This window comes from Penicillium pulvis (genome assembly GCF_028828015.1).
Source record: "Penicillium pulvis strain IBT 33274 chromosome Unknown contig_23_segment0_segment0, whole genome shotgun sequence".
Taxonomy (NCBI): Eukaryota; Fungi; Ascomycota; class Eurotiomycetes; order Eurotiales; family Aspergillaceae; genus Penicillium; species Penicillium pulvis.
Window position 1 is genome coordinate 810,488 of NW_026643075.1, and position 24,310 is coordinate 834,797.

At 48.1% G+C, this 24,310-nt stretch overlaps 10 protein-coding genes across 10 annotated transcripts; 3 read left to right on the forward strand and 7 right to left on the reverse strand.

Annotated features, from left to right (window-relative positions):
* Positions 1 to 1,586: 1,586 nt before the first annotated feature.
* Positions 1,587 to 3,148, forward strand: N7503_004575 (uncharacterized protein; the record flags this gene model as incomplete). The annotated part of the gene is made up of 3 exons (XM_057064122.1): positions 1,587 to 1,947; positions 1,998 to 2,662; positions 2,726 to 3,148. 3 exons carry the CDS (start codon positions 1,587 to 1,589, stop codon positions 3,146 to 3,148), a joined length of 1,449 nt encoding a protein of 482 aa, XP_056921865.1.
* Positions 3,149 to 4,839: 1,691 nt separating this feature from the next.
* Positions 4,840 to 6,074, forward strand: N7503_004576 (KilA-N domain-containing protein; the record flags this gene model as incomplete). Its single annotated transcript, XM_057064123.1, has 3 exons — positions 4,840 to 5,211; positions 5,281 to 5,443; positions 5,497 to 6,074. 3 exons carry the CDS (start codon positions 4,840 to 4,842, stop codon positions 6,072 to 6,074), a joined length of 1,113 nt encoding a protein of 370 aa, XP_056921866.1.
* A 456-nt stretch (positions 6,075 to 6,530) lies between these two features.
* On the reverse strand, positions 6,531 to 7,088 carry N7503_004577 (uncharacterized protein; the record flags this gene model as incomplete). The annotated part of the gene is made up of 1 exon (XM_057064124.1): positions 6,531 to 7,088. One exon carries the CDS (start codon positions 7,086 to 7,088, stop codon positions 6,531 to 6,533), a length of 558 nt encoding a protein of 185 aa, XP_056921867.1.
* Positions 7,089 to 8,254: 1,166 nt separating this feature from the next.
* Positions 8,255 to 9,135, reverse strand: N7503_004578 (uncharacterized protein; the record flags this gene model as incomplete). Its single annotated transcript, XM_057064125.1, has 2 exons — positions 8,255 to 8,859; positions 8,922 to 9,135. 2 exons carry the CDS (start codon positions 9,133 to 9,135, stop codon positions 8,255 to 8,257), a joined length of 819 nt encoding a protein of 272 aa, XP_056921868.1.
* Positions 9,136 to 9,451: 316 nt separating this feature from the next.
* On the reverse strand, positions 9,452 to 10,098 carry N7503_004579 (DUF3237 domain-containing protein; the record flags this gene model as incomplete). The annotated part of the gene is made up of 3 exons (XM_057064126.1): positions 9,452 to 9,505; positions 9,557 to 9,627; positions 9,681 to 10,098. 3 exons carry the CDS (start codon positions 10,096 to 10,098, stop codon positions 9,452 to 9,454), a joined length of 543 nt encoding a protein of 180 aa, XP_056921869.1.
* An 838-nt stretch (positions 10,099 to 10,936) lies between these two features.
* Positions 10,937 to 11,798, reverse strand: N7503_004580 (uncharacterized protein; the record flags this gene model as incomplete). Its single annotated transcript, XM_057064127.1, has 2 exons — positions 10,937 to 11,059; positions 11,115 to 11,798. The coding sequence occupies 2 exons, from the start codon at positions 11,796 to 11,798 to the stop codon at positions 10,937 to 10,939; spliced, it is 807 nt and encodes a 268-aa protein (XP_056921870.1).
* Positions 11,799 to 14,226: 2,428 nt separating this feature from the next.
* Positions 14,227 to 15,656, reverse strand: N7503_004581 (neutral amino acid permease; the record flags this gene model as incomplete). The annotated part of the gene is given in 3 exon segments (XM_057064128.1): positions 14,227 to 14,454; positions 14,507 to 14,839; positions 14,859 to 15,656. 3 exon segments carry the CDS (start codon positions 15,654 to 15,656, stop codon positions 14,227 to 14,229), a joined length of 1,359 nt encoding a protein of 452 aa, XP_056921871.1.
* A 774-nt stretch (positions 15,657 to 16,430) lies between these two features.
* On the reverse strand, positions 16,431 to 17,505 carry N7503_004582 (class I SAM-dependent methyltransferase; the record flags this gene model as incomplete). The annotated part of the gene is made up of 5 exons (XM_057064129.1): positions 16,431 to 16,731; positions 16,783 to 16,912; positions 16,963 to 17,219; positions 17,272 to 17,379; positions 17,432 to 17,505. The coding sequence occupies 5 exons, from the start codon at positions 17,503 to 17,505 to the stop codon at positions 16,431 to 16,433; spliced, it is 870 nt and encodes a 289-aa protein (XP_056921872.1).
* A 3,222-nt stretch (positions 17,506 to 20,727) lies between these two features.
* Positions 20,728 to 22,135, forward strand: N7503_004583 (FAD-dependent oxidoreductase; the record flags this gene model as incomplete). The annotated part of the gene is made up of 3 exons (XM_057064130.1): positions 20,728 to 21,190; positions 21,239 to 21,557; positions 21,610 to 22,135. 3 exons carry the CDS (start codon positions 20,728 to 20,730, stop codon positions 22,133 to 22,135), a joined length of 1,308 nt encoding a protein of 435 aa, XP_056921873.1.
* Positions 22,136 to 22,397: 262 nt separating this feature from the next.
* Positions 22,398 to 24,300, reverse strand: N7503_004584 (acetyltransferase SAS4-like domain-containing protein; the record flags this gene model as incomplete). The annotated part of the gene is made up of 2 exons (XM_057064131.1): positions 22,398 to 23,437; positions 23,490 to 24,300. The coding sequence occupies 2 exons, from the start codon at positions 24,298 to 24,300 to the stop codon at positions 22,398 to 22,400; spliced, it is 1,851 nt and encodes a 616-aa protein (XP_056921874.1).
* Positions 24,301 to 24,310: the final 10 nt, after the last annotated feature.

Consider the following 24,310-nt stretch of genomic DNA (forward strand, 5'->3'; position numbering starts at 1 on the left):
ATGGTTTACCAAGCGACAAAGCTGACATTCAGTCACGAAAGCATCTTCTGCCAGCCCCTTAGGCAAAGAGAATAAAAGTTCCATTCGAGTTTTGGGATCCATGCATCTTACCAGATGCCTCAATCGTAGATGTTGGCAGAAGCCACAAAGGGAGCCTTCCCTAGACTCTACGACAGAGCAAGCGGAGCATGGTTGATGGAACAGGTCATAGCGTGCCTGTTCAGATGGTCCATATTCGCTGCTGGAGTAGGAGAATACAGACGAAAGGCATAGAGCACAATCCTCACCCATTATCAGGGGCTTTATGTTGTGGTAGGAGGATACCGTATGCACTCAGAGCTGCATCAATCCAATGAGAAGGTCTTAAGGTCTCTCTGTTCAGCCAACCAGCAGTGCTGTCTCATCTGCGACTGAGGGGTTGTTCAGGCGGGGAAACCCGTCTCACGTGTTTTCTAGTCAGCACTGCGCTACTGAAGGATCGCATGGTCCTATTGGTAGAGATATGTGCGGTAAATTTATAACGTAATTCACTAGCGAGAGTCAATTGTATTGTGGGGCGATATGCTTTTTGGGGTTTGGTCTCAGTGAGCCTGACTTTGAGCGCCCTTATAAAAGCGGCGGCAGCTAAGACAGGAAGCCCCACACGCCAGAGGAAATCAAGTACGTATAGCTAAGAACAAGAGGCCCCATGCGTCAATCCTGTCTAAGCTGCAGACCTCCAAAAGCTTTAATTACAAGCACTGGAATATCCTACATTAGGCAGCTTAATCACAACAAGCATCAAATCTCAGCCTTGTCCTCCATCGCCTTCACTTGTGTGCTTTATAACCACCGAGTGTAGAGAACCAGCATACCGTGAAACTTCCTTTGGCCCTGCCCAGGTGCATAACGCCTTCATTCCACAAAAGCAATTATATATCCCGTGACTGCTGCCCAGGTGTGCCCCTCCGTGCCCAATGTCCCTCATATGGCCCATCATCATTTATCTTGCCGCCGTTTTTTCTTGAAATAATTCTCATTTCATTACCAATTTTCCGATATGACACGAAAGTCTAAAAAGTGGAGCGAGGTTGTCCTGAGGCAGGCGATCGGTGAAGCTATTCTCAGTCGTCATCTACAAAACAAGCCAATCGACCGAGAAGCGATCAAGGCAAGATACTTGGGGAGGTGCCCAAGACACAGTGATTTCATCAAAGGATTTGTAGCCAGGTAAGTTGCTCGCTGTTAACTTTTGTTAACTTGCTAAATGTGGGTTGAGCTATGCGGATCAAATTGAATCAGATTTGAGGGATGACAATACAAACGGGAGCCCAATAGTGACCCAAGTCTCAAATCTCTCATTGCCGACTTCAATTTCGTCGCACCAGACTATTCCCCAAGATCGGGGCCAACATCCACCATCGTCAACAATTCCCCAGACGAGACCACCTCCGACGATAGCATCAGGTTCTACAAAAGATGTCCATATCATCGCAGATTACAATACGCAGGGTGATATGGAAGATCTAGCCACCCAGAGTGACGCCGACTGCTTGATTAATATCCGCTTGGAAGGTAGTGGTATCTTAGATATGTCTTTTTGAGAGATGCTAATTATTCTGCTAGAGTTCAAGGATCATCTCGCCGGAAACATTGATACGGATACTTCTAATATCATCCCTCCTCTCCCCTCTTTGGAATTGCAGCAACAGTTTTTGACCTCCAGTGATGACCAAACGGAGAGAAGCAAGGATAGACTACTCAATGAGCATGCTCTTTTGGTCTCTCCCTTGCTTGAGCAGCGTGGGTACAGCCTACCTTCTCAGTGTGCGCTACTGGGAAGGATTGCCGCAGCAGGGACCAAAAGTCCAGATCTGAGAATCATGCTGAATACAAACGTTCCGTTCTCTGCCTTCATTTGTGGTGTACAAGGAAGTGGCAAATCGCACACCACTGCTTGCATCATCGGTATGTTCCCTATCTCAATGCATGAGTCGCCGGAATTTGATACCACTTAGAAAACTGCTCCATGGCAATACCGGCACTGGGAACCCTCAAAATACCTATCTCGACACTTGTGCTGCAATTCGATGAGTATACCTCAACAGTGAGCTCACAGCCCAGCGAAGCAGCCTTCTTAGCCAGATTTTTGCCCCAGTATGCACGTGAAAAGGCAGTCCCAGTACGCGTCTTAGTATCTCCGACGAACTTTCACAACCTCAAGAAGATGTACTCGCAAATCCCAAATGTGGAGGTTCGACCTTTCAAGCTCCAACCAAAACACCTTAATATCACTATGATGCTTTCGCTCATGTCTGTCTCCCAAAGCAACGGGATGCCCCTATATATGTCACAAGTGACTCGGGTTCTTCGGGATATGGCCATGGAGAGCGGCGGCTGTTTCGATTACTCCAATTTTCGGGTCCGTCTGAATGCCCTCAATTTAGACCGGCAACAGACGCCTTTTCTATATCAAAGACTCGATTTACTGGACTCATACCTTGACCTCAACGGAAAATGTGTAGGTGAATACTTTGTTGACGGCGGTATTACCATTCTAGACCTGTCGTGCCCGTTTGTTGATCAAAGTACTGCGTGCATTCTCTTCCGTATCGCTATTGATCTGTTCCTCAACGCGCATCCTTCCCGCGGGAAGATGATCGTCGCCGATGAAGCACACAAGGTAAATCGATTCAATCACTTTACACTGATGAGTAATCGCTGACGTTGAGTCGTTGCCGAGCAGTACATGGTTGATACTCCTGCCGCGAAGGCTCTGACGGATACTTTCTTGACCATTATTCGACAGCAACGACACTTGGGAGTGCGTATTATAATCTCTACACAGGAGCCGACAATCTCACCCAGACTCATCGACCTCTGTTCATTGACTATTATTCACCGATTTACGAGCCCTGAATGGTACACTACTATCAAGAGGCATCTACCAATAGATAGCGGAAGCACTGGAGAGCACTGCGAGTGTGCTGAAGATGGCCTTCATCAAATCGCTCGCCTTCGAACCGGCGAAGCGATTGTTTTCGCTTCTTCTGCACACCTCTTAGGAGAGGACGGTACAGTCATCAACACATCACACGAAACCTTCAAGATGAGGATCAGAAACAGGGTTACATGGGATGGTGGAAAAACTATCATGTGCATTCGATGAACTGACTACAGCACATCGAGTGAGTAGTCGCCCATTTCCGAAAGCCAACATCTGAATACCGAAAGATAATTCATGTTCACAGGGAGGATCGAAATTAGTTTCACCACTTTTCTACAATTGGTATTTCCAAAAACTGCATATAATTTATCTCTAGGCCCAATGCAGATGCAATTTAGTCAAAGACAGATCCTTACAGATGGAGCTTCCTGTTCGAGTGATCCAGGCCAAGTGTAGACTGAACCACCCAGTTAAGCATAGCTTCGTATATACTTGAGGCCGACGAGCGCTATTCTCCATCTAGGTAATGACAAATTACTCTTCGACAAAATCCCGAATCTGCTGTAATTTATTTGTCCTGCACCAGGTGAGATATATTTTCAATACGATCCTGGTTCTGGAAGCCGGGCTAGATCAGAAATAGATTAGTCGTGTGTCAAGAAACCAAGCGAAGAAGTTTTTATGGGATTGACGTGGTGAATATAACCTTGGAATTTCGATATATCCTGTAACAATGTCAAACCAGACAACAAACAATCTAGACCGTAAAATTCAACCAACTTCGAAGCGCAGTGTCTGATCTTCCTTCTTGAAACACCTTTTCAGCCACTCAAGGGATCGTAACCAGACATCAGAAGCTCCATGCATCCGTTATCATGTCAGCTCGCTACCCCAGTTCCTAGATTAACCAGATGAGAAAGCCTAAAATCAAGTTTGAGCATCAGGTTAGGGTCAGGGATGAGAGTCGCGTAACTTGACAAATTGCTGAAGAGGACTACACTTATGATCATCTAGGGGGGGAAGCAGTAGTTTTAGACGAAGAAACTAAGATCATCCTTAGTGATAAGATACTAAGTACACTAGAGGGATATGTTAGGTAGGATAAGTAGAGAATCTGCCAAAAGTAAGGCTAAAATGGTACAGTAGCGGCCGCATTCGTCTTCATTATCGAATACAGAGAGACTGTTCCCAACATTGATCATGTGATACGCTAATCCAGATATGGGTAGCATGTAAATAATCCGTTTTCTGGATAACCAGAAAATGTATACTGAATACAAGTATGAGATATACGGTTACGTTGCCCCTGACTTTACAGGCTAGAAGATTCTATGCAGACCCCTGCAAACATGGCAGTCGTTGAATAGGCAATATGCCGTCAGTCCCAGTCTCCGTGACTTGCAGTTCCCTGGAATGTCTACATCAAGCAGAACATTGTCCGGCCGCAGAGGCCACTCGCGTTCCCCACAATCTCCTCTTTCATATGTCTTATTACCCAAGTACACCAATATGATCTATTGGATAAAATATCGACCTCAGACAGATTTTCCAAGAAGAGACATATACATACTTGTAGGTCATTTGAAACTCACAATTAGATGAATCCATACAGATGAGATGGCATAAGCACAAGTCTGATTTAATATCAGAAGGTCTAGAGCCGCAACTGTTAATACAATGCTACTATTTTTAGAAATGTCCTGGGACAGGCATTTAGTGCGGTAACAAAAAGGGGCCGTATCTTGTCGTACATTATCTATATCATTAATACGGTCGTCACCCCGCACCACCTTTAGTACTTTTAATTTATCCTAGTGTTCCCTTTATAGCACCCCGTGCCTGCCGTTGGGGCATAATTGAGCCGTATCTCGCACATTTCTACCCAAGCAGAACCTCTATCCCGCCTATCTACCATGTCGCGATCCCTACCCAAGAAAAATAACCCACTGATCCTCGCCGACGTGGCTCCCGCCTGTAAGTTTCACCTCGCGGCGCGCGCGGTCTCGCACAAGGTCTCTCTGATCCATTATCTTATTCCCACGAAGCCTTGTCTAACTTGTCTCCTGTTACCTTTCGTGTTCGTAGATGAAGATCTCGTTACGCGTCGCTGCCTTATGAGGACCTGCCTTTCCGTTGAGCCGGAACTAATCGGTACCAATAATGCGACCAAGCCTGAGAATCTAGGTTATTTTGAATATGCCTACCTTACGTCTCCGCTCCCTGGGGACCTAAATGGATCCGAGATCCATTCCTCAAGTCAATCTTCGGCTAGGTACTTTCTAATTGTAAGGATTATCCAAGCCTATCGTACGAAACTATATCATACTCGATCACTAACTGTTATCTACTAGTAGCGGAGAAGCAAGGATGGTTTTATCAGTGCAACGAGCATGTTTAAGATTGCATTCCCCTGGGCCAAGGCCAGGGAGGAGAGGGATGAGCGAAGGTATCTCATATCCCAGAGACACACAAGCCCGAACCACGTCGCTGGCAATATATGGATATGTCCCACGTTTGGTAGGTCTTCTTGTCGTGCAGGGTAGCTTTCATAATCTGACCAGTGACCTCAGCGTTAGAGCTCGCAAAGGAATACAATATGTACAATTGGGTCCGTGCCTTGCTGGATCCTGTTGATATTGTGGGCCGAAGGAGCCCAAAAAGACATAAAAATATCACTCCGCCACCGAAGTTTGAGCTGCCAGTAGATGGACCCAGTGAGTCACAGCGCAGCTGCAGCTGCCAGTCTGCTGTTTCACCAAGCAAAGACTCTACTTCTTCGTGCATGGCCCCACTAGCTCGATCTACAAAGGACGTGCTAAGTACTCCTTCCTCGATCGTTGCCTATGAAAACCTTCAAAAGACTTTCGGAGCCACCGCTTTGATGGAGGCCACGCGGATCACCCCTCTTCCCGCGGAGGCTGATGCTGTTGAGATAGAAGTGAAGGCCAGCTGGAGGGGAGATTACCATATTGTCAACCCTCCCATCGAATTTGCCCAATCACAGAGAGGGGAATTCCATATTGTAAATGCCCCCGTCGAATTTGCCCACTCACAGAGAGACCCGAACATACTCGAGGTCAAGGGCATTGCCGCGACAGCAGAAATATGGTCCCAGGGCAGGGCCCCCGAACATCAGTCGACCGGTTAGCTGGTGCGTCAAACAGGGGAGGCCGCAGCTGATAATGAGAGTTCTCTGATTCCAACTTTGGTATCCGGTGGATATAGCCCCCTTGGAGTTAGCTAATATTGTGACACAAAGAACTGCGGCTCTCCATGATCAATCTGGGCGGCTTGTCGGAGACTATCACTCGGAGTATACAGGCTATTACTATTGCAGAGGACTGGCTGGCTCAAATTATTATCTTGTAAATGTGCTTCTATATGCGTGCTTCAATACGTAAGCATTTGGCAAGGGGAATTCGATTATTCATATACCTAGTGAAGAAGGGAATGCTCGTTGGCATGGGCACCTACGAACTAGGCGCGACGATACAAGCCCAAGAGTTCAGCGTCTTATCTCATTTCTCAAGTCACTCTTCCAACAATCGAAGATTGTGGAACCGGAAAAAGAAAATGTTCATGCCTCCGTCGTGCTCATATCCACTCAGCACTGAGTACCACACTGCGAACAGAACCGCCCATGAGCAGCCACTCCACATTGACTGCAATATCTGTAACCCGTAGCCGTTGCAAGACCCTCCTTTGGCGGAGGTGTGCCAACAGCCTCAGCATAACCAGGACCGGGCGAAGCGGGAGATTTTGGAGCGAAAGAAGCACCTGGCTGCATAGGGTACATAGGCTGAGGCGCAGCATAAGATTGTTGCGGTGCTCCAGCCGGCGCGTTGTTGACGTAGGTGATATTGTTTTGCTGGATCCGACTGCGCTTCACACACCAAACGATAAAGAGGATCCAAGCGACGAGTTTTAGAATACCGCCAATCACAATACAAGCGATGCCACCGTAGAACTCGCCATTGCTCCCGCCGTAGCAGTAAGTGCTGCTATAGTAGGAGTAGGAATAGTAGTCATCGCATGACGAATAGGACGAGTTGAAGTATGTGCCAAGGAGGGCTGCTCCGATAATGAAGAAAATGACAGCGGCGATGGCGAAGCTAATCGGCCACCATTTCACGAAGCGGGTTCTTTGTGGATCTTTCGACATGGCGAGGAGGTTGTTTGAACTTGCTTTTGTTTGTCTTTGAAAGCCAGGAGAATTAAAGAGCGTACCTGGCCATCCAAAACATACAGGAGCACATGGGTGATGGGCCACTTTAAGCCGTCAGGTACTTCCATAATTAGACCCTGGAAACCATCTGTATACGAAGGGCTGCAAACTTAAATGCCTAATTAAAATTTCAAGCCTATCAACGATAGCCGCCAAGAGTCTAAATAGACCCAGCGCTTGTCTGGTCATAGTGTGATCCCTCTCGTGTTCCAGGAGCTTGGCGACTTGGCATCTTTCGAGGGGCTTCATCACAAAGCCAAACGAAAGAGCGTAAAACAAGGCTGGGTATCTGCAGGTCACGGTTTTCCGACTTCAAGTGCCACATTCTATCTGCACGTGGGATTTGACTTGTAACCTCTTTTCAGACCGGTCTACCGACAGGTGAACTGATCAATAGTGATCGACAGGGTCAATCCACCACAATACGATCTGAATCCACATCACACCAGCCTTATTACTTCACTTTTTTAATTAACAGCCTGGTCTGAGTCGTATTGGGCCGCTAGTCTGCCTAGAATAACCCTTTTATTCCGAATAAACAAACAAACTTCTAATTTACATTTTGCCCGTTCAAGAGCCTCACTCGTATTCGAGCGATCCCAGCGTTCTTGACTAGGTGACCCCTTTATCTTTGCGTTTGCTTTTCCTCGGACGAGGCTATGGACCCCTTTTGCGTGTGCAGGGCGTAAAGTGCCAAGACAAACACGATCAATGTGATCAGTGCGACCTGTGTAACTTCAAATTTCTGCAGAGATAGAAGAGAAAAGCTTGCATGAGAGGCCTCGGACGAATATAACTCCTTAGCATTGAGCAAAGTAAGCACGTAAAATATGGACACTCGGTTGATACTCTCCACACCGTTGGTTGGACGATATCGAATACCATATCCCCTGCAGTATCTTCACGTTTAACACGAGAAATCCCGACCAATCATCTATCCAAATACTATGGATCTAATCACAGATTCGATTAATTTCCCGGGTGGAGTGTGGGAGCCCTATCTGACTGCGATGAACAGTAAATTCCTGATTGTCTTGCTTCTCCCGATACTGGATTTGACGTGAAAACCACCCCTGCATTCGAAATTGCCATACAGCGAAGCACTAGAACAACTTCTCCCCATTCTCCAAATCCCGTCCCCGTTCCATCTCCCTAACCCTCTCATCCCTCCCATGCACCAAATCCATCCCGGCCTGCTCCAAAACTTCCGCGTCAACAATCCCCTCTAACCCAAGGCACCACGCCGCAAACGCAAAAATCTTCCGCTCAACAAGCACCGCATTCTTCGTAAGCCCATGATCATCACCGGGAAAAATTCTCATCCGCCTATCGCCCCCAGTCCCGTATCGATGGAAAAGCGTCTCAGAACACGAAGGTGATAGAACCGTATCTTCTTCCCCATGTAGTAGCAAGAGTGGGCGTGGAGCTAGCGACTTGACTCCCTCTGTTCCTGCGACCTGGGATGCGATCGCTACCACGCCTAGGACGCGGGTGGGTTCTTCTGCTGCGACGGTGAAACATGGACTTCCGCCGAAGGACCAGCCAACTACTAGAAATTTTTGAGCCCCGTATTTCTCGTGTAGATGGTCGAATGCGGCGCGGATGTCGGCTGTGCAGGTTTTCGTTTCGGCTGGGATTCGGTAGTCCAGGCGGATGCAGGGGATTGAGAGGAGGAGAGCTATTTTATCTGCTAAGGAGGGATATATTCCTAATGTCATGTTAGTCGATACTGGTTGTTACTGTAGCTGGTATCGGATGGGTGTTGTTTACCTCCTGGTCCAGAAACGCCTCCGCCAGCGCCTGATACTAGGACTACAGCGCTGGTCCTTTTGTCACCTTGGCTGTAGCTTTGCACTTCGTATATGATCGGAGGCTCGTGAATAATTGCTGGCGCAAAGTGGTCTTGTGGATCAGAGACTTTGATGTTCACTTTGTTGGCTACACAGAGCTTTGGTGTTGATGGGTCGACCTGGGGTGGGTGCATTGGTCCAATGTTTTTGAGGGTGTGGGGTTTTTTTCCTGGAGTAGAGGTCATTTTAAATTATTGATACAGTAAAATTATCAAGATAGTATTTCCAATGTTGAGGTATTGCAACTTGAATGTATTCTGGTATTTTGGCAGCAGGGCTGTGCTTTGAAAAGTAGGCATTTCACATTCAAATGGCGGCTTCATCTACGATGAGATCAACTTGACGACAGAGGCAAATCTATGGTATAAGTAATCAACGAATGGATAGCTCTGAGCAATTTCAGTCGTTTGTGATCTACCCAGTCGTCCATATTTTCACGCCGTCAATACATTACGGATATGTAGTCCCATTAACGAACGTCGTGGAGTTCCACTCATCCGCCATCTATGTCCATCAGCAAACTATACCACCACAAGGTCAGAGAAAGAGACTTACATGCCAAGCCTCAATCCGCAAAGTCGATATCCCTTCATCGTTCTGCGCGACACCCCTCAAAGTCCCAAACGCTAGATCCGTCAGATAATGTACAACACCTGCTATACCCGAAAAGAAAACATACCAACAATATTATTCAACCAATAATAATCCTTATCTCCAGTCGCAATATCAATCCTCAAATGTAAATCCCCATTGGACTGTTGCGCGCCCGAAGTCTGTAAAAACAAATTCGCCCCATCATGCGTCTGCAAGTTGTATCTCGTATTCGCGGAGAAGATCCCCGTCTGTGGATCGGTGTATCCCCAGTCTGCGCCCAGATCTAGGATTTTACCTTTCAATCTGGGCCCAGTGAAATTTCCGCCGATGATCGGGATTGCTTTTTGGATTCCCGAGGGTGTTTGCATTTCATAGATGGAGGGAGAACAGAGGACGTAAGCTGTGTACAGGAATTGTAGGGATGGGGCCTGTGGTTGAGATGCGTGGGCTTTGGTGAGCGGGAGGAGGGTTAGGAGAGATCTAAGGAACTTGGTATAATGCATTTTGTTTGTAGATGATTTTAATCAGTTGATTGGTGAGATTGAATGTAAAATCGTGATTCTTTATAGCTGACACTTCATTAATTCTTAGCTACCGACCGATCACCACATCCCGAAACTAACACCCGGGTCCATCTCGATCGACATCAATCTTACCTACATCTCGAGACTAGTGGTGAAGAAGAAAATCCGATCGAAAAATACCCCGCGTTGTGACCGGGCAGAAAATCCGTGTTCAGAAGAGTCATCCTGTTGCGGTTAGTGCACCGTTAGTGCACCGAGGTTGAACCGTACCCCACATCAACCCCGCGTGGAGGTCTGCTGATTCATTCATGTGCTTTCTCGTGGCAATGCGCACGAGGCCGAAAATGCCGAGAGAGATGCCGTGAGCTCCTGGAAATCATGACCAAAAGAGATGTTACTCTCATTAGGATTTTTCAGTCGACCGGTATTTTACTCGATTTAATGAGTGATGTCCTGTTGGTGGAGTTTCTTGTGTACTCTGCTCCCAGGTACCAGTATGGACTATAGGCCTAGTACCTGGCTGTGGAAGTTTATCTGAATCACATGCTCTTTACGAGTGTGAAAGTCAAAGTTAAAAGTGAAATCATATTCCCTGGCCAGAATCATAAATACAAAACTGCCGTACCAAACGCCTGTAAAACACCGAAAGGACCGTAATTGGAAAGACAAAGAACGAACCGGATATCCTACTCCAAACAGCCCATACAAAATATCATGATCTAGTTCTCCGTTTAAAAGCCAAAAGAAACCCAAAGTCGTAAGGTAGTAAGCATGTTAGGTCATAAGTCATGACGACGGTAAAGCATAAGACCCTCGATCAAATCATACTGCGACGGTTCTTCTTCCGACGGAGACTGAGCTTCTTCTTCAGCTGTGTAAAAGGATTGGAGATAGGCTGGGTGTAGAAAGGATCATTCTTAAAGTCCTCATCGGTGAATTTCTGAAGAACAGTTAGCGACTGAATCTTCGCGCACAATAGAAAAGGAAAAACTCACCTTCCCAGGAAGACGCAAAAAGTTCCCATACTCATTCATCATATTCGAGCCCTCCTCATACTCATAAGACTGTCCATTCGGATCCGTAGTCCCGGGAGGGAAAAAAGCAGTCCCATCCAACGGCCGATGACCCTGGATCGAATCAATAATCTTATCCCGCGGCGTCGCGCGCAAAGCCTCCTCATTCGACTCTTTCACAGCCTCAAGCGGACTAAGCTGGGTAACGCGATTCCGCTCCGGACGAGCCGCATCATAAGGTCCCTCGTGGTGGTAAGAGTAGACAGTGATGTCATCCAGCTCGTCAATGATATCTGGGTTCACGAGCGTGGAGTTCCGAGAGTAGCGACCTGAGCGACTACGTCGGGGTACACCGATTGTACTGATTGAATTAATGGAGGAAGTGCTGTCACGGCGGCGCTTCGGCTCGACCGGATGGTGCTCCGGATAGCCGGTCCACCAGACGGATGGCACGGATGTGCTTGAGTAGTCTGATGCTTGGGAGTAGACGGATGGTGCTGGGGACATGAAGCGAGCGTAGGGGTTGTTGCTGCTGCTGCTGCTTCTGCCTCTTGTTCCGCTTGAGCTTCCTACGCTTTTGGAGCGGGAGATATTTGAGTTTGAGCTTTGGTTGTAGGGATGGTGGGGGTGATGGAGTGAGGCCATCGAGATGCAGTCGACCGCCATTCTGAGGATTTGTTCGATCTTGAAGACCCTGGATTTGGTTTGGTGTTTGGGTTTGCAAAGTGTGGAGTGAGTTAAAAAGGAAGAAATGGGAGGGATGGGGTGGTGATCACGCGGTATATGTATACAGGATGACCATAAACCCGTGGGGCTAGAGTATGCACGGTAGATCGCTAGAGAGGGGTTATGTGAGATCAGAGAGGATTTGGCATTAAAAAGTGGCTACAGTATATTTAAAGGAAAGAATCGGGCCGCGGAAGCATCGAGGCGCGGGTCTGACGTGACGACTTGCGTATGCTATCGACGGGGCCTGTCAGGAGAGTTTAGTTTCCACGCTAGAAATTTCATCGTGCGAACTAAACACTTCCAGCCCCACTTAGACCCCAGTTAGGTTTAGTCTAGGACCCTCTCGTACCAGACCCAAACGATTTCAACCGCCATGATATCATCTGGAGGCAAAATGATCTTCAACAACTGCCATTATTATATCATAGTTCTGGTCTATCAGGGCAGAGTTCGAACCAGATTAATCGTCGATATCTACCTGTGCCTGACCGATGAAAAAGCCCGATTTTTCCGCCCAAATTGGAGCCGACGACCCTTGCACCTGCGTCAGACATATACATGCTTAGTCATGTACAGTTGCATCGAAGGCACAGTCTTCCACACCGATGACGCGGGTTCAATCAATAATCCCGCGGAGTTCCTGTCCATTCAATCATCAAGGAGATGTCTTTTGAAAGATTGGTCCTCGTTCCTGATGTAGGCGCGATGACCCGTGCACTGTCGTTTAAGCTAAAGCACTAGCGAAATGGTGCCGTAAGCCTCGTCAATTTCTATTGAAACTTGAACCCATGACATTCACGACCGAGGCTGGGATACAGATACACTCGGTCTAGATTCCGTTGTACGACATATTGGAAAAAAACCGAACTATTCGCAGCCCTTGCATTTCATCGTAGGTCAATGCTTCCATGGTGACACCAGACTTCCAAGGTTCCAGGGGGTCTCAGATTGAGTTCCGCCCTTGAGATTTGTGGTACCTATTCTCAACCTACTGGATGAGCTATACACCGAGGCAATTTGGTCCAGGCCAGTCTCCGACTAGGATGAAAGCTTGACCCCGGAAGTCCGGATTGGCAAGGGATGACTCTAACCACCGACATTCCGGGTTCTGACTCAGCATGAGCTTCTGATTTGATCCATGCAGATGTGACTAGTTCCTGCAGTGAATTTGTAATTCTCCTTGAGAGCTTTGGATGTACTACTTGGTGCTTGAATATCGGTACTTAGGCACCTATCTGTACCTTCTCCGCGATACCCGTAGTGGGGTGGAAAAGTGGAGATTATGACGGAATGGCCGGGATTATGATGTGAATGGTGTACATCGCAATCCCCAATGATGTCTTTTCAATGATACGTACCAATCAAGGAATGTTCATAGTCTACAGAGTAGCCTGTCATCATTCAGCCCACTCAACGGCGTCCTCGTTTTGATGCTATTTTCATCCGGACGCACAGACACCCGCGCCAGCGCCCGCGGAGGATTGGAGAGGAATGTGAGGATCTGCGTGATTCTCGAGAGTAAGACACATTTGATTCCGTAGCACTAATAGAGAAAAAAGAAAGTTCTAGTTATTAGAAAAAACTGCAAAGGGTTTCATGTGGTCATTGCGTTACCACAATCATTCTGCAAGGTCCACACCCGCAGATGATCGCCCACGGGCCATCTCGGCGATCATCTGGGGACTGGGCGCCCTCACGCCATACTCATCCTCCCTGCTTTGCACATGACTTGCATGCCAGGTTGTCACACTATTTTGGTATGCTTGCGTGGAAAGCAAAACATGGCCTCGTGTGCGACAACGCGATGAACGCAAGGTGACGCGGGGCTTTCGGTGGCGATCGTTTCCCGTCTGGGAAAACTTGTTGCCTTACAGCATCCAAGGGAGAGATATGGAGCTAATAACTATTCTTACATTTCACTTTTCTTTACTTATTATTCATCTCTTCCTTACTTCTTTTTGCCAATTCCGACGAAACACCGACGGCGATCAATTCGCGAGGCAGAGCGGATGACGCGGTTCAATGGCCGTGTCAAACGGACACCAGGAAATCGAGGCACCATTTTCGGGTGCTGTGAGTGGCTCGGATTGACTCCACCTCTAACTACTGCCGATAGTTGAACGATGAAAGTTATATGTGAACATAGAATGATGTGAGTAGCAGTAGTAATTTTGATGCTTTATATGTATCGTAGCAAATATTATATACAAATATAATACACATTAATGCAAATGCATCGCAAGATGAAAAATTCAAGCAATGCTTTTGTTTAAACCATGAATCAGGAGCAAGATGCTCATGCAAGGGCCATGCAAGTGTATGAAAACCAGAACGCCGTTATCCCATTATAATACAGTCACGATTCTCAGGCATTATTCGCGCAAGAGAAGCTCGCGCTGCTGGGGTTGTCATGCATAGCCTTGCCAGACACCCAGAGACCCATACCGCAAAGCGCACAGGCAATCCCGACGATGATCAGGTTGATCAGGGTCATTGTGATCTTCCGTGGGGATGAGAAGTACACGCCCTTGTTCATGAAGAGCCACATGATAGAGGGGAAACCGAAAGAGAACCAGCTGGCGAAGAGAGCAGTCTAGAAGTAGGTTAGTAAAGACTCAGTTAGGTTCGAATTAAAGTAAACTTACAATCAAGCTCAGCAAGTCGCTGAAGACCGGGATAGCGGATGCGATGATCCAGGCCAGAACCCACATGACCAGGGCAATGCCAATCCAAGAGCTGACGGCGACCATGTCACGCTTGTGCATGCGGTCAGTGCCGCGGAAAATGCGAATGTAGACGTATTTGAATGCGACGTGGCCATTAATGACACCGGCGATGACGATGGTGGGCAAGGCGATACCGTAGGCGACCTTGGAGACTACGAGTGAGGTCGATCCCAAGGCTGGCGAGGTAACTCCATCTCCGGCGTAGCGGTAGATAACAACGGCAGCGATCAGGTAGAGGGTCACGTCAATGCCCTGCAGCAGGCAAAGGGACTTGGTGAAGTCGCGGGGGGTTTCGCAGCTCAGCCATCAGACCGAAGAAAGCACCGTGGCTACAGAATGCGAAGACGATGTTGGTCACAGCGGTGAAACCGTGGTAAAGGTTGGTGTTGGCAATGGCAACGACACGGGGGTCAGGCTTCTCAATTCCCAACGCGATCATGGTGATCAGAACGGCTGTCAGGATACTGACGAAGGAGACGAGGGACAGCCATGACATCTTCTCTAGAGTGCGAGGGAGAGAGCAGACGAAGGAGAGGATCATGCCGACGATTCCAAACACGATGGTGCAGGTGCCGTGATCGGTGATAGTGTTCATCGCGACGGTGAAGGTCAACAAGTGACTGGCCATGATGAAAATGAAGAAGATGCTCCAGCAAGCGCCGACAAATTCGCGGCCAAATTTGCCTCCGATAATCTCACCGGCGTCGGCCATGGTGGTGATTTGAGGAAACCGCAACTTGAACTGACCCATAATATATCCAGTGTAGGTGGTAATCACTCCCAAGCCAATGAGCACAATGATAGAGGGAACAAGGCCCATGGTCGCAACAGCAGCAGGCAAAGAGAGAACACCCAGAGACACAGTCTCAGCAACCATGAGAAGACCACACTGCCACCACCTCATAACCTTGTATTTAACCTCCGCTGAGTCCTCGTTGCCAAAGGCATCTTGTTCGTATGCTGGCGTAGCCTCCTGCTTCTCGAGGCCAACCTGATCGAAGTCCAGATCCTTCTGATGACCATCATACTCCATCTCCCCGGGCACAGCGGGGACTTGCGATACACCCATTTCGAATGTTTGTGCGAGGTATATACCACCAACAAGCTCAAAGTAGCTTTAACGCGTCGACGAAGTGATAAGGCGAAGAAATAAGAAGCGCGAATCTATATGCAAGGTGAACAAGAAAGCTCAAACCAAGCACGAAGACTCCGTTAGCGAGTATGATGTGTAGACAAGGAAGAAAGGAAAAATATAATTGAGTCAAAAGTTCTTTTGCATAAAGTCTCGGGCATCCAGGATCGGAGCGGGCTGCCGAGTGGGTCAAACCGGCCATCGGGCCGGTGGGACGAATCACGGCGCCGAGACGTAATAGAAACCATCGAAAAAGGCTCTGCAACCGAGTCACAAAGGCTTGGAAAAACTGGGGAAAACGAAGAAAAAAAAGTTCTGCGCCGATGCCGGCGTGGCCAAATTGCTGGTTCCTTTGGTAGCAGATCGGAATTCGGTTGCTTGAAGGTGTTTTCCACGTGGCGACTAGCTTATTGCGGCGCCGTTTAAGCTTGCCAGCCCTGCAGAATTCAAAACCTTATTATGGAATGTTAGAGATTTTTGCACCGTCGTATCGCCACATTCTCTCGTTGAGGATACTGTAGCCACTAGGTTATATGCAATAACATTCTTAGGCCTCTGCATACCATATGTCCACCCCCAGGCGTTCCTTTCCTAGCAGTCGCCACTTTTATGAGGGCGCTCAAAATCTTTGGTACTAATCCTTTGTTTAAAAACTCCTAGCCAAGCTGTCAAGTATTGAAAACAAAGACTTGATTAAACAAGCTAGCATACTTATTCCTTACTTCCCACGACTTTTGTGGCAGATAACTTCAAATTATGCCCACTCAATACGAGACTTTCAAGGTTCTGCTTCAGCTGCGTTAATACCCGCTGAAACGTTGCCTCATCAACATTTGAACCCTCTGATCGAAGGCTTGTTGCAAGGGCCTTTGGTAGCATGCTTTGCATTGCTGCATTAACAGTTGCAGTAGCCCCAGCAGCTCGTTCAGAGGACGCATCATGCCATGACTTCTTAGCATTGACCTCTATAAACCCCACTTCTTTCATACTTTTTTCCACCAAATCCGGAAGACTAGCGTAATCAGTTTAACAGTACATGACTTTTCAGAGGATCGTTTCGTACCATTCACTTAGCCCATAGGCCTTCATATGATGTTTGAAAACACTTTTGACGTCGTCGTAGTCTGGATATGGTGGATAAGGCGCAATGTCTGTCCACTCAAGGTCTTGCCACTGTAGGTGGCCACCCGGTCCTAGCAAGTCATTAGCAATAGTCTTCAAAATCAGGGGAATGGAGCCACACGAAGTAATGCCGCGATGTTCGATACTGCTGTCTTCACCTCCGCTTCCTTCAGCGCTTGCACAACAAGTCTTACGTTGACAAAGTCGAATTGGCCATGGTATTGCTTCGGGAACGGCTTCGTCATATCATGTTCCACCATCGTAAATCGCCCTAGCTCGGGACCTGGGTTTTCTGGAAACTGCGATGCCACAATATCGAACCCGTAATAAACATTGGTAGGGTTGTTGAGCAACTTCGCCACATCTGCTAGCCAGATCCTGCGAAAGTAAGTTTCAATACAGGGACATATAGTGACATGGGGATGTCTACCCTGAACCTGTTGCTATATCGGCAACTCTGCGAATGTTAGATTTCGATATGGATGCGTCGATCAAGCCGCCTGCATAGTCTTCAAAAAGTGGATGTTGGTTTTTAAGTCTATCTCTGGTTAGAATCAGAGCATTGCACATGTACAAGCGTGAACATTGACCTCGTATTCTCGTCTCCACCGCGCGGTAGCGCGTATGCTTCGGCGTCGGAGCATACAGTACTGGTAAGTGACATGATCAAATATTGATGGCACGAATATACAAAATAATGATGTTGTACATGAAGAGCAGAGAGCAATAAATCTAGAAAGCCTGACCGAAAATGTCTGAAGAGACAACTTTATAATTTTCTAGACCATAGACAGTACATGATGTCACTCGCAAATAATTGCCTTCAGTTGGAGCGAATTTAAGGAAGCCTTGGCCAAGTAGCGAGAAACCCAAACTGTATAGAGTTTAGACAAATACTCTGCTGGCTTTTGAATGGAGAGAAAGGTCGCCGATACCCGATCAGGTAAATCGTGGTCATAAGTGGTTCTGGTCAAAGCCAAACATTGAAGTGATCATATTACAAAGCTCGCCGTATTAAGCCAACTGAGCTCTGGCTGAGCAAATCACGGTGTGGCGATGCTTAGTGAGCAGATCCTCCGCTAGAAGCGGCCCACTACGTCAATACTTTCGATTGGCTTTTACAACCCGCTTGGCTTCCTGGCCAATGAAAATTGTTTCCGCTCAGCACTGATCTCCGCCCGATAGCCAATGTGCTGACATTCCGCTACTGGCTGCATCAAAAGTTATACTGGATCCATCACGCACTGGAACTTTAAAAGGCGGGCTCATTGCTTTATACAAGCTGGTAAACAGAATACCGCTCCTGCGATGCCACTTTTGTGCTGGGTCAATTCCTCCTTGCACTGCAGGTTTTCTTGGGTCGGAGCATACATGCTTTGCTGCAGCTTCACCGCATGCTCAGCGATCCTGTCCCGAAATGTTTATGCACGTAAATCTGCTCCCCATGAGTTTTTCATTTTGTATGTTGGCGTCTCGATCGCCTGAAATGGAATCGCTCGCGGCTTTGTGAGCTGTAACTGCGTGGAAGCATAATCATCCATCGGATTGTTCAGTTTGGTATTTTCGTTCAACTCTTTCGAGCTCGTGGAATGGTTTGAGTCATTTCAGCTGCTGCCTCCGCTTCTCTGTTGGAGCTTGATTCCATTCTTCTGTCTCACGACCCGATTCGCTCCTCAATGACAAGGTAAGCCACACAGATGTCTGCTCCACCGAAGATGCACACCCTTCGATCGACGCAATCTATTCCTGGTCTTTCTTTCGATTTGCGTTTTTGGCGGCGTAGATTTTCTGTGCTGCCCCAAAGCACTTGCGTGACCGTTAGATGGTTTCGCTTTTCATACCGCTTCTGGCGTTACGATAAAATATGGAATCCCCAGAAATGAACATGAGAAAGGATATCTAGCTCAATAACAGAGAACGTTTTCGGAATGACATTCGCGTTGCTTACTAGCGTCGTTGACGGTCCGATGCTTGCATTTCGCAGCATTGACTGCTTTTCATACATCCTGACCCGAGAGCGATAGATTGCCATGCAGAACAAATCGAAGAGAGCCGAATACAATGCCCAAAGCCTTGTCATTGAGGTTTAGGGCCGAAGCGTTGCATCAAGAATGTCTTTCCGAGAGGTTGGGGAATAGACATTTCATTGATCCCTGTTTCCACTCTCAACTGTCACTCGGGGCTCCTAATTCTGGAAAGTCATTGTGAGCTCCTAATTCTGGCGAACAGCACGCCACACGCTCATATCAGCCTTGTAGATAGCGTGTAGCCCCTTTGCGCACTCTCTTCTTCAACGACTTCCCTGCGTTGGGTATGATATTGGGCCCCCAGTAAAGCTTCACGCGAATGCTCTCATTCTTTCCTTGTTTGTGCTTCGGTACCACTCCTGACGGGGTTTAAAAGCAGAGGGTGCAAGGATCATTCCCCAAGATACACCCCTCTACCAGTACCATTTTCTGGCTTCTTTTCCATTTCATTCATATAATTGGCGTTGGTCGTCTCGTTTAATCTTGACGCGTCGTCAGATGGAGTACCGAGCATCCGTCCAGGGCTCACGTGAAAGGGTGCCGATCCTCAAATCCCATCCAGCATCTAAAAAGTTCGGTTATTTAGCAATTATAGACAGACAGACATAGATGATAGTGACTTACAATGACGTTCCCTTCGATACAAGGCTCTTTTGCAGGGTTAGACCATATCATCGATTCCTCAAATCGCTGAGGAGGGTGAATCCCACCCCCGGATCACTCCATCTTGTGAGAGTTCTGGGAACTTGCCCACACATAATTGCCTTATCATGGCTTCCGTTCGAAACATCCCAAAACACACCGCTGCCTGGCAAAGGGCTGTACTCAAAGGCCATCTGATGTTTCAGGGGCCTGCTTCCGCTCGAGTCCTGACTTTGATGTGATCATTCAAATTTCATAAGCCATTTGCACTTCTGTCGAACTGCGATGATTGTTACTCATTGGTGATAACTTGTTGTTCCCGCCTTCAAGGGTGGAATGCCTACCTAGAAAGGTCATGTTTGGCTCTTTTATCGGCTTTGAGTTCGGAAGCTCACATCAAGCTGGTCACTGAGTCTCAAGTGACAGTTCGCGTGCTTCAAGGGGGTGGATGACCCATAAGGAGATAATTCTCGATTTCCCGGTAAATTAAAGTCTCGATGCAGTTTCTTGTGATCGTTCTGGAGTAGAAGGGACATGCCTTAGTAGTGAGCGAAACAGACATATAACTCTTCTTTTGGATTCACCAGACGCGATCCTCATCGGTATTGCTGTCGGGTTTCCTTTTTTCTTCTCCTTTTTCTTTTTTATAAGGCAAGTGGCGGTGATGAGAAGAGAAGAAGTAATTCACGGAGAAGACAGAATTTATAGTGCGCCTATAGGCAACCACATTAAAGATGAAGCACCACAGCATCTTGGTGTCTATATCTGAGCATGTATTATGTCTTCACGGCTTGCAATATACAGTATAGTATTTACGGATATCGCGAACCTTCGCTGTCCTTGTGTAAGGAAGGCCTTCAAGCTTAACCTTAGTTTCTGGTGATGCCCAAGATGCCGCCTCACTTGTACAGTTTTTGATCCTCGAAGGCACACAGGATCTGTAAATGTAGGTTTAATACTAAGCTTTATAAAATGGCCAATTCCATCCTGGTACTTACTCACCTCTGTCACTCCTTTGCGTGGGGTTAACCTTTCATGATCGGCGACGATCATCCCCACATTAGTAGTTCCCAAAGATCGGAATCTTCAACCCCGCCGAGTATCAACATCACCCATATTTAATCCCTCAAAATCCCACACAATTGAGCCTTAAAACCTCCATCAATTCTCCAATTCACTCCCACGCACTAAGGGTCTCACCTATTTGCCCCGCCAACATGCAAATAATAATCGTGGGCGCCGGGATAGCAGGCCTCTCAGTCGCTCTAGCCCTGTCCAAATCAAACCACGAAGTCCTAGTCCTTGAATCGGCACCCCAACTAGCAGAGCTAGGGGCCGGCGTCCAAATGACCCCACAAGCAATCAAATATCTCTTCTCGTGGGGCCTAAAGGAAGACTTACTGGCAGAATGTATCACGCCCGAGAAAATACTTTTCAAAAACTGGAAAGATAGCGCTCTAATCGGTGCGCTGGACATGACGACCTTTGAAGATGAGTTTTGTGCGCCTTATATTGTAATTCACAGGGCTTCGTTGCATACTGTCCTGCATCGACATGCTGTCCAAGCTGGAGCGAAGATTCGGCTTGATGCCACGGTCACTAAATATGATTTTGAGAATGGAAGCGTCGAGTTGAAAGGTGGTGAGATGCTAAGTGCAGACCTCGTCGTTGGTGCCGATGGTATTTACTTCCTTGTTGTGTTTCTGGACTCTACTAATGATGGCCTAGGCATTAACTCGTTCGCTCGTTCCCAGCTTCTCGGATCAGAAGATCCGGGCACTCAACCTACAGGATGGGCTGCGCTTAGAATGATGGCGGAAACATCAAAGATCAAAGCCAATCCTCTAACAGCCGGTCTAGTCGATCTTGACACCTATAACTCGAATTTCTGGATTGCACCCGACAAATCATGCATGACGTATTGGATCAAAGATGCGTCTATGCTGAATATCGTTCTTTCGCACCGTGATGACATCGACATGAAAACTCTTACCTATGAGGAACACAAAGAATTCGTTGATAACCTCTTCAAAGGCTTTGATTTGCCGTGAGCTTTTTCTTTCCACTCAGTATCAAGAACGACTATTGATGAAATCCAGCGTCCGAGAACTCCTCAATCTAGCAATTCCCAAGATAGTAAACTACCCTGTTTACGCTGTCCCGCCCCTCCCTAACTGGGTCCATCCTTCCGGACGCTTCACGCTCGTCGGTGACGCAGCGCACGCGATAGCTTTCTACATGTCTATGGGGGTTAGTCTGGCTGTCGAAGACGCCGTGTCCCTCTCGGTAGCCTTAGGCCATCCCCGTGAAACTAAAACAGGTCAAGCGGGATTGAAACACGCACTCGGTGTATTTGAAGATGTGCGCAAGCGCAGAGCTGAGCGTGTCCAGAAAGTCAGTCTGCGTGCCGGTGACTCATACCATGTACCGGATGGAAAAGAGCGAGAGGCGATGTATAAATTGATGGCAAAGCCTAATTATTTTGCCGAGCCTAACATGGACGATCCATCTGAGGCTGAGGATGGGATCGGCGGTCTTGCTAACAGGTGGACTAGGGGTTGGTGTTTTACGTTCAGTGCCTATGGGTCTGTAGATCGTCGTTTTTATGAGGAAACGTTGGGATAGGCTGCGGATTGTATCGTGTCACTTCAATACAATCGGTGTTTTGAGCAACTTCGCACACTTGGTTGACTACGGTACAATATGCGCACTAGTGAAGCCATATTCCATTCCACTGTACAAGTTGATAGGTCCTTTTCCCATGCCAACGCCTTAGACCCAACCAAATCAAACAAACCATGCCAACGCCGCAATGTTATCATACAGAAATCATACATGGGCAATTGTGTAAACACAAAGACAAACCCGTCCATAGCCACTCATGGGCTCACCCATGACTCCGCCGTTTCAGCAAGCGTCGCTGTCGCCGTGAAGCTTGGATGGCTTCTTCTGTTAGAAGTTCCTCTGGTGGCTGGAATTCCCCTTCAGCTACTTTGGGGATAGGTTGACCAAATGCTAAGATGGGATTCGTGCGTTCCTCACGGCCCTCCGGTATTGCAGAAAGGGCAGCTTCGCGTTCTTCAGGATCGGAGAAGAAAGAGGTAAAGGGTTTGTCATCAGGCGGAGGAAGGAAGAAAGGTACAGGGTCAGCGGGTGGAGAAGAGAATGTAGGATCGTGGGCTTTTGGTCTCTTGGTTGAGCTTTTATCAGTCGGATGGTTTCCACCATCCTCATCTGCAGCCCCCGACTTGGGCTTGCTCGATTTTCGGCTTTTGGCCACCGAATCCGAAGCTGAGCGGGCTTCCTGATGTAACTGACGTGCGGCCCAGGCGTCCACATCATTAGGGTCAGGAGTACTTGGTGGAATTCCAGGTGAAAGTGAACTTTCCTCAGCTTCTTCAGCTGGACGGGATCGCTTCCGTGAACGTCGGGATTCAACTTCCGCGTCTGCAGAAGGGAGTGGTTTTTCTTTGGCTAGCTTTCGTCGCCTTTCCTCGTCTTTCCAGACTTGGAACTTGTTCACCAGGGCGACTAGTTCTTGGATGAGAATCTGGCGTTTGGGCTCGTAGAGCTTCTTCTCGCTCTCGTGGACGCCGGGTAATCCCATTACACGCAACCAATCTTGGCCGCGTAGTTCTTCAAGTAGACGGTCTACTTGCTGCTTTTCGTGCTGCGCACGATCTCGCTCGATGTTGCGCAGTTGCTTCTCCTGGCGTTCAAATCGGCGATGCGCACGGAAGTATAATTCTTCGCCGAGGGGGTCATCCTCGGGTGATTTTGACTTGGGAATTGGAAGTTTGATCACCTCACAATTGTAGAGCTTCTGTAGCGGATTCCCAAAAGGCGTGGGGTCTGGGGTAGAAGGATATGGTAATGGCTCGGAGAGGTCATCTATTAATGTGACAATTGTATTGGCCGCAAGTGTGTCTACTTCGTGGGTGTCAGCCAACGATCATCTCCAGACGGGGATTGATCCTACCAGGTTTTGATGGGTCAAGACTGATGATCTGCTCATAGTTGTAGAAGTATTGAGCGAGCTCGCTCTTACGAGAACCTGTATCTGCTGAGCGCAAGGATCGCCTCTCTGATCCTGTCGTCACAGGCACAGGGTCATTCTCAAGAAGGTCAAGGTCACTCCTCCGTTTTTGATGCGATCGGGTCGCAGCCACTGGGCTTGTAATATCCGGCTGTGCCTCCAATTCTTTCTCTTCCTTGACTATGTTCATCGGCTCAGTCTTGACGGGGTCATTGTGACGCGTGCTGCGAGTGGTCGCGGGGGACTTCAGGGACTTGGTCTCAGGTTCGGACGCGTGGGCAGATGCCCTGGATCGGGGTCTGCTAGTGGTGCTGGTCGGTGCTGGAGAGATTGTATCCAATGGGTCTGGAGACTCGCGGTCATCGCGTAGATGGTAAATCGTAGAGGGGGTATTCCGGTCGGGAACTCGAGGCGACCCGACAGAGCCATTGCCATTCACACGAGAATGGCCGGGTGTTTTCAATTGACTGTTGGATGCGATGGAGTCCACCGAGGCAGAGGAGTGTCCGCGAGCGCGTCTCGTCGCCGTGCGCGGGCGCGTGGCGCTCAAGGGAGGATTTGCGGATCGAACTTTGCCGACCGGGAGAGCCTCCTGGGTTGTGGTGTCGAGGCAGTCTGGAGAGCTCCTACGGCGGCGCAAGCCATATTCCTCCAGAGTTCGCTGCTTCTTCATCGGCGGAGGGCGACCGTCGTTCCCCGAGTGATCGGGGTTCCGTCGCACAGAGCGGAGAGACGGCCGCGACAGGAGGGCCATGACTGAGGGT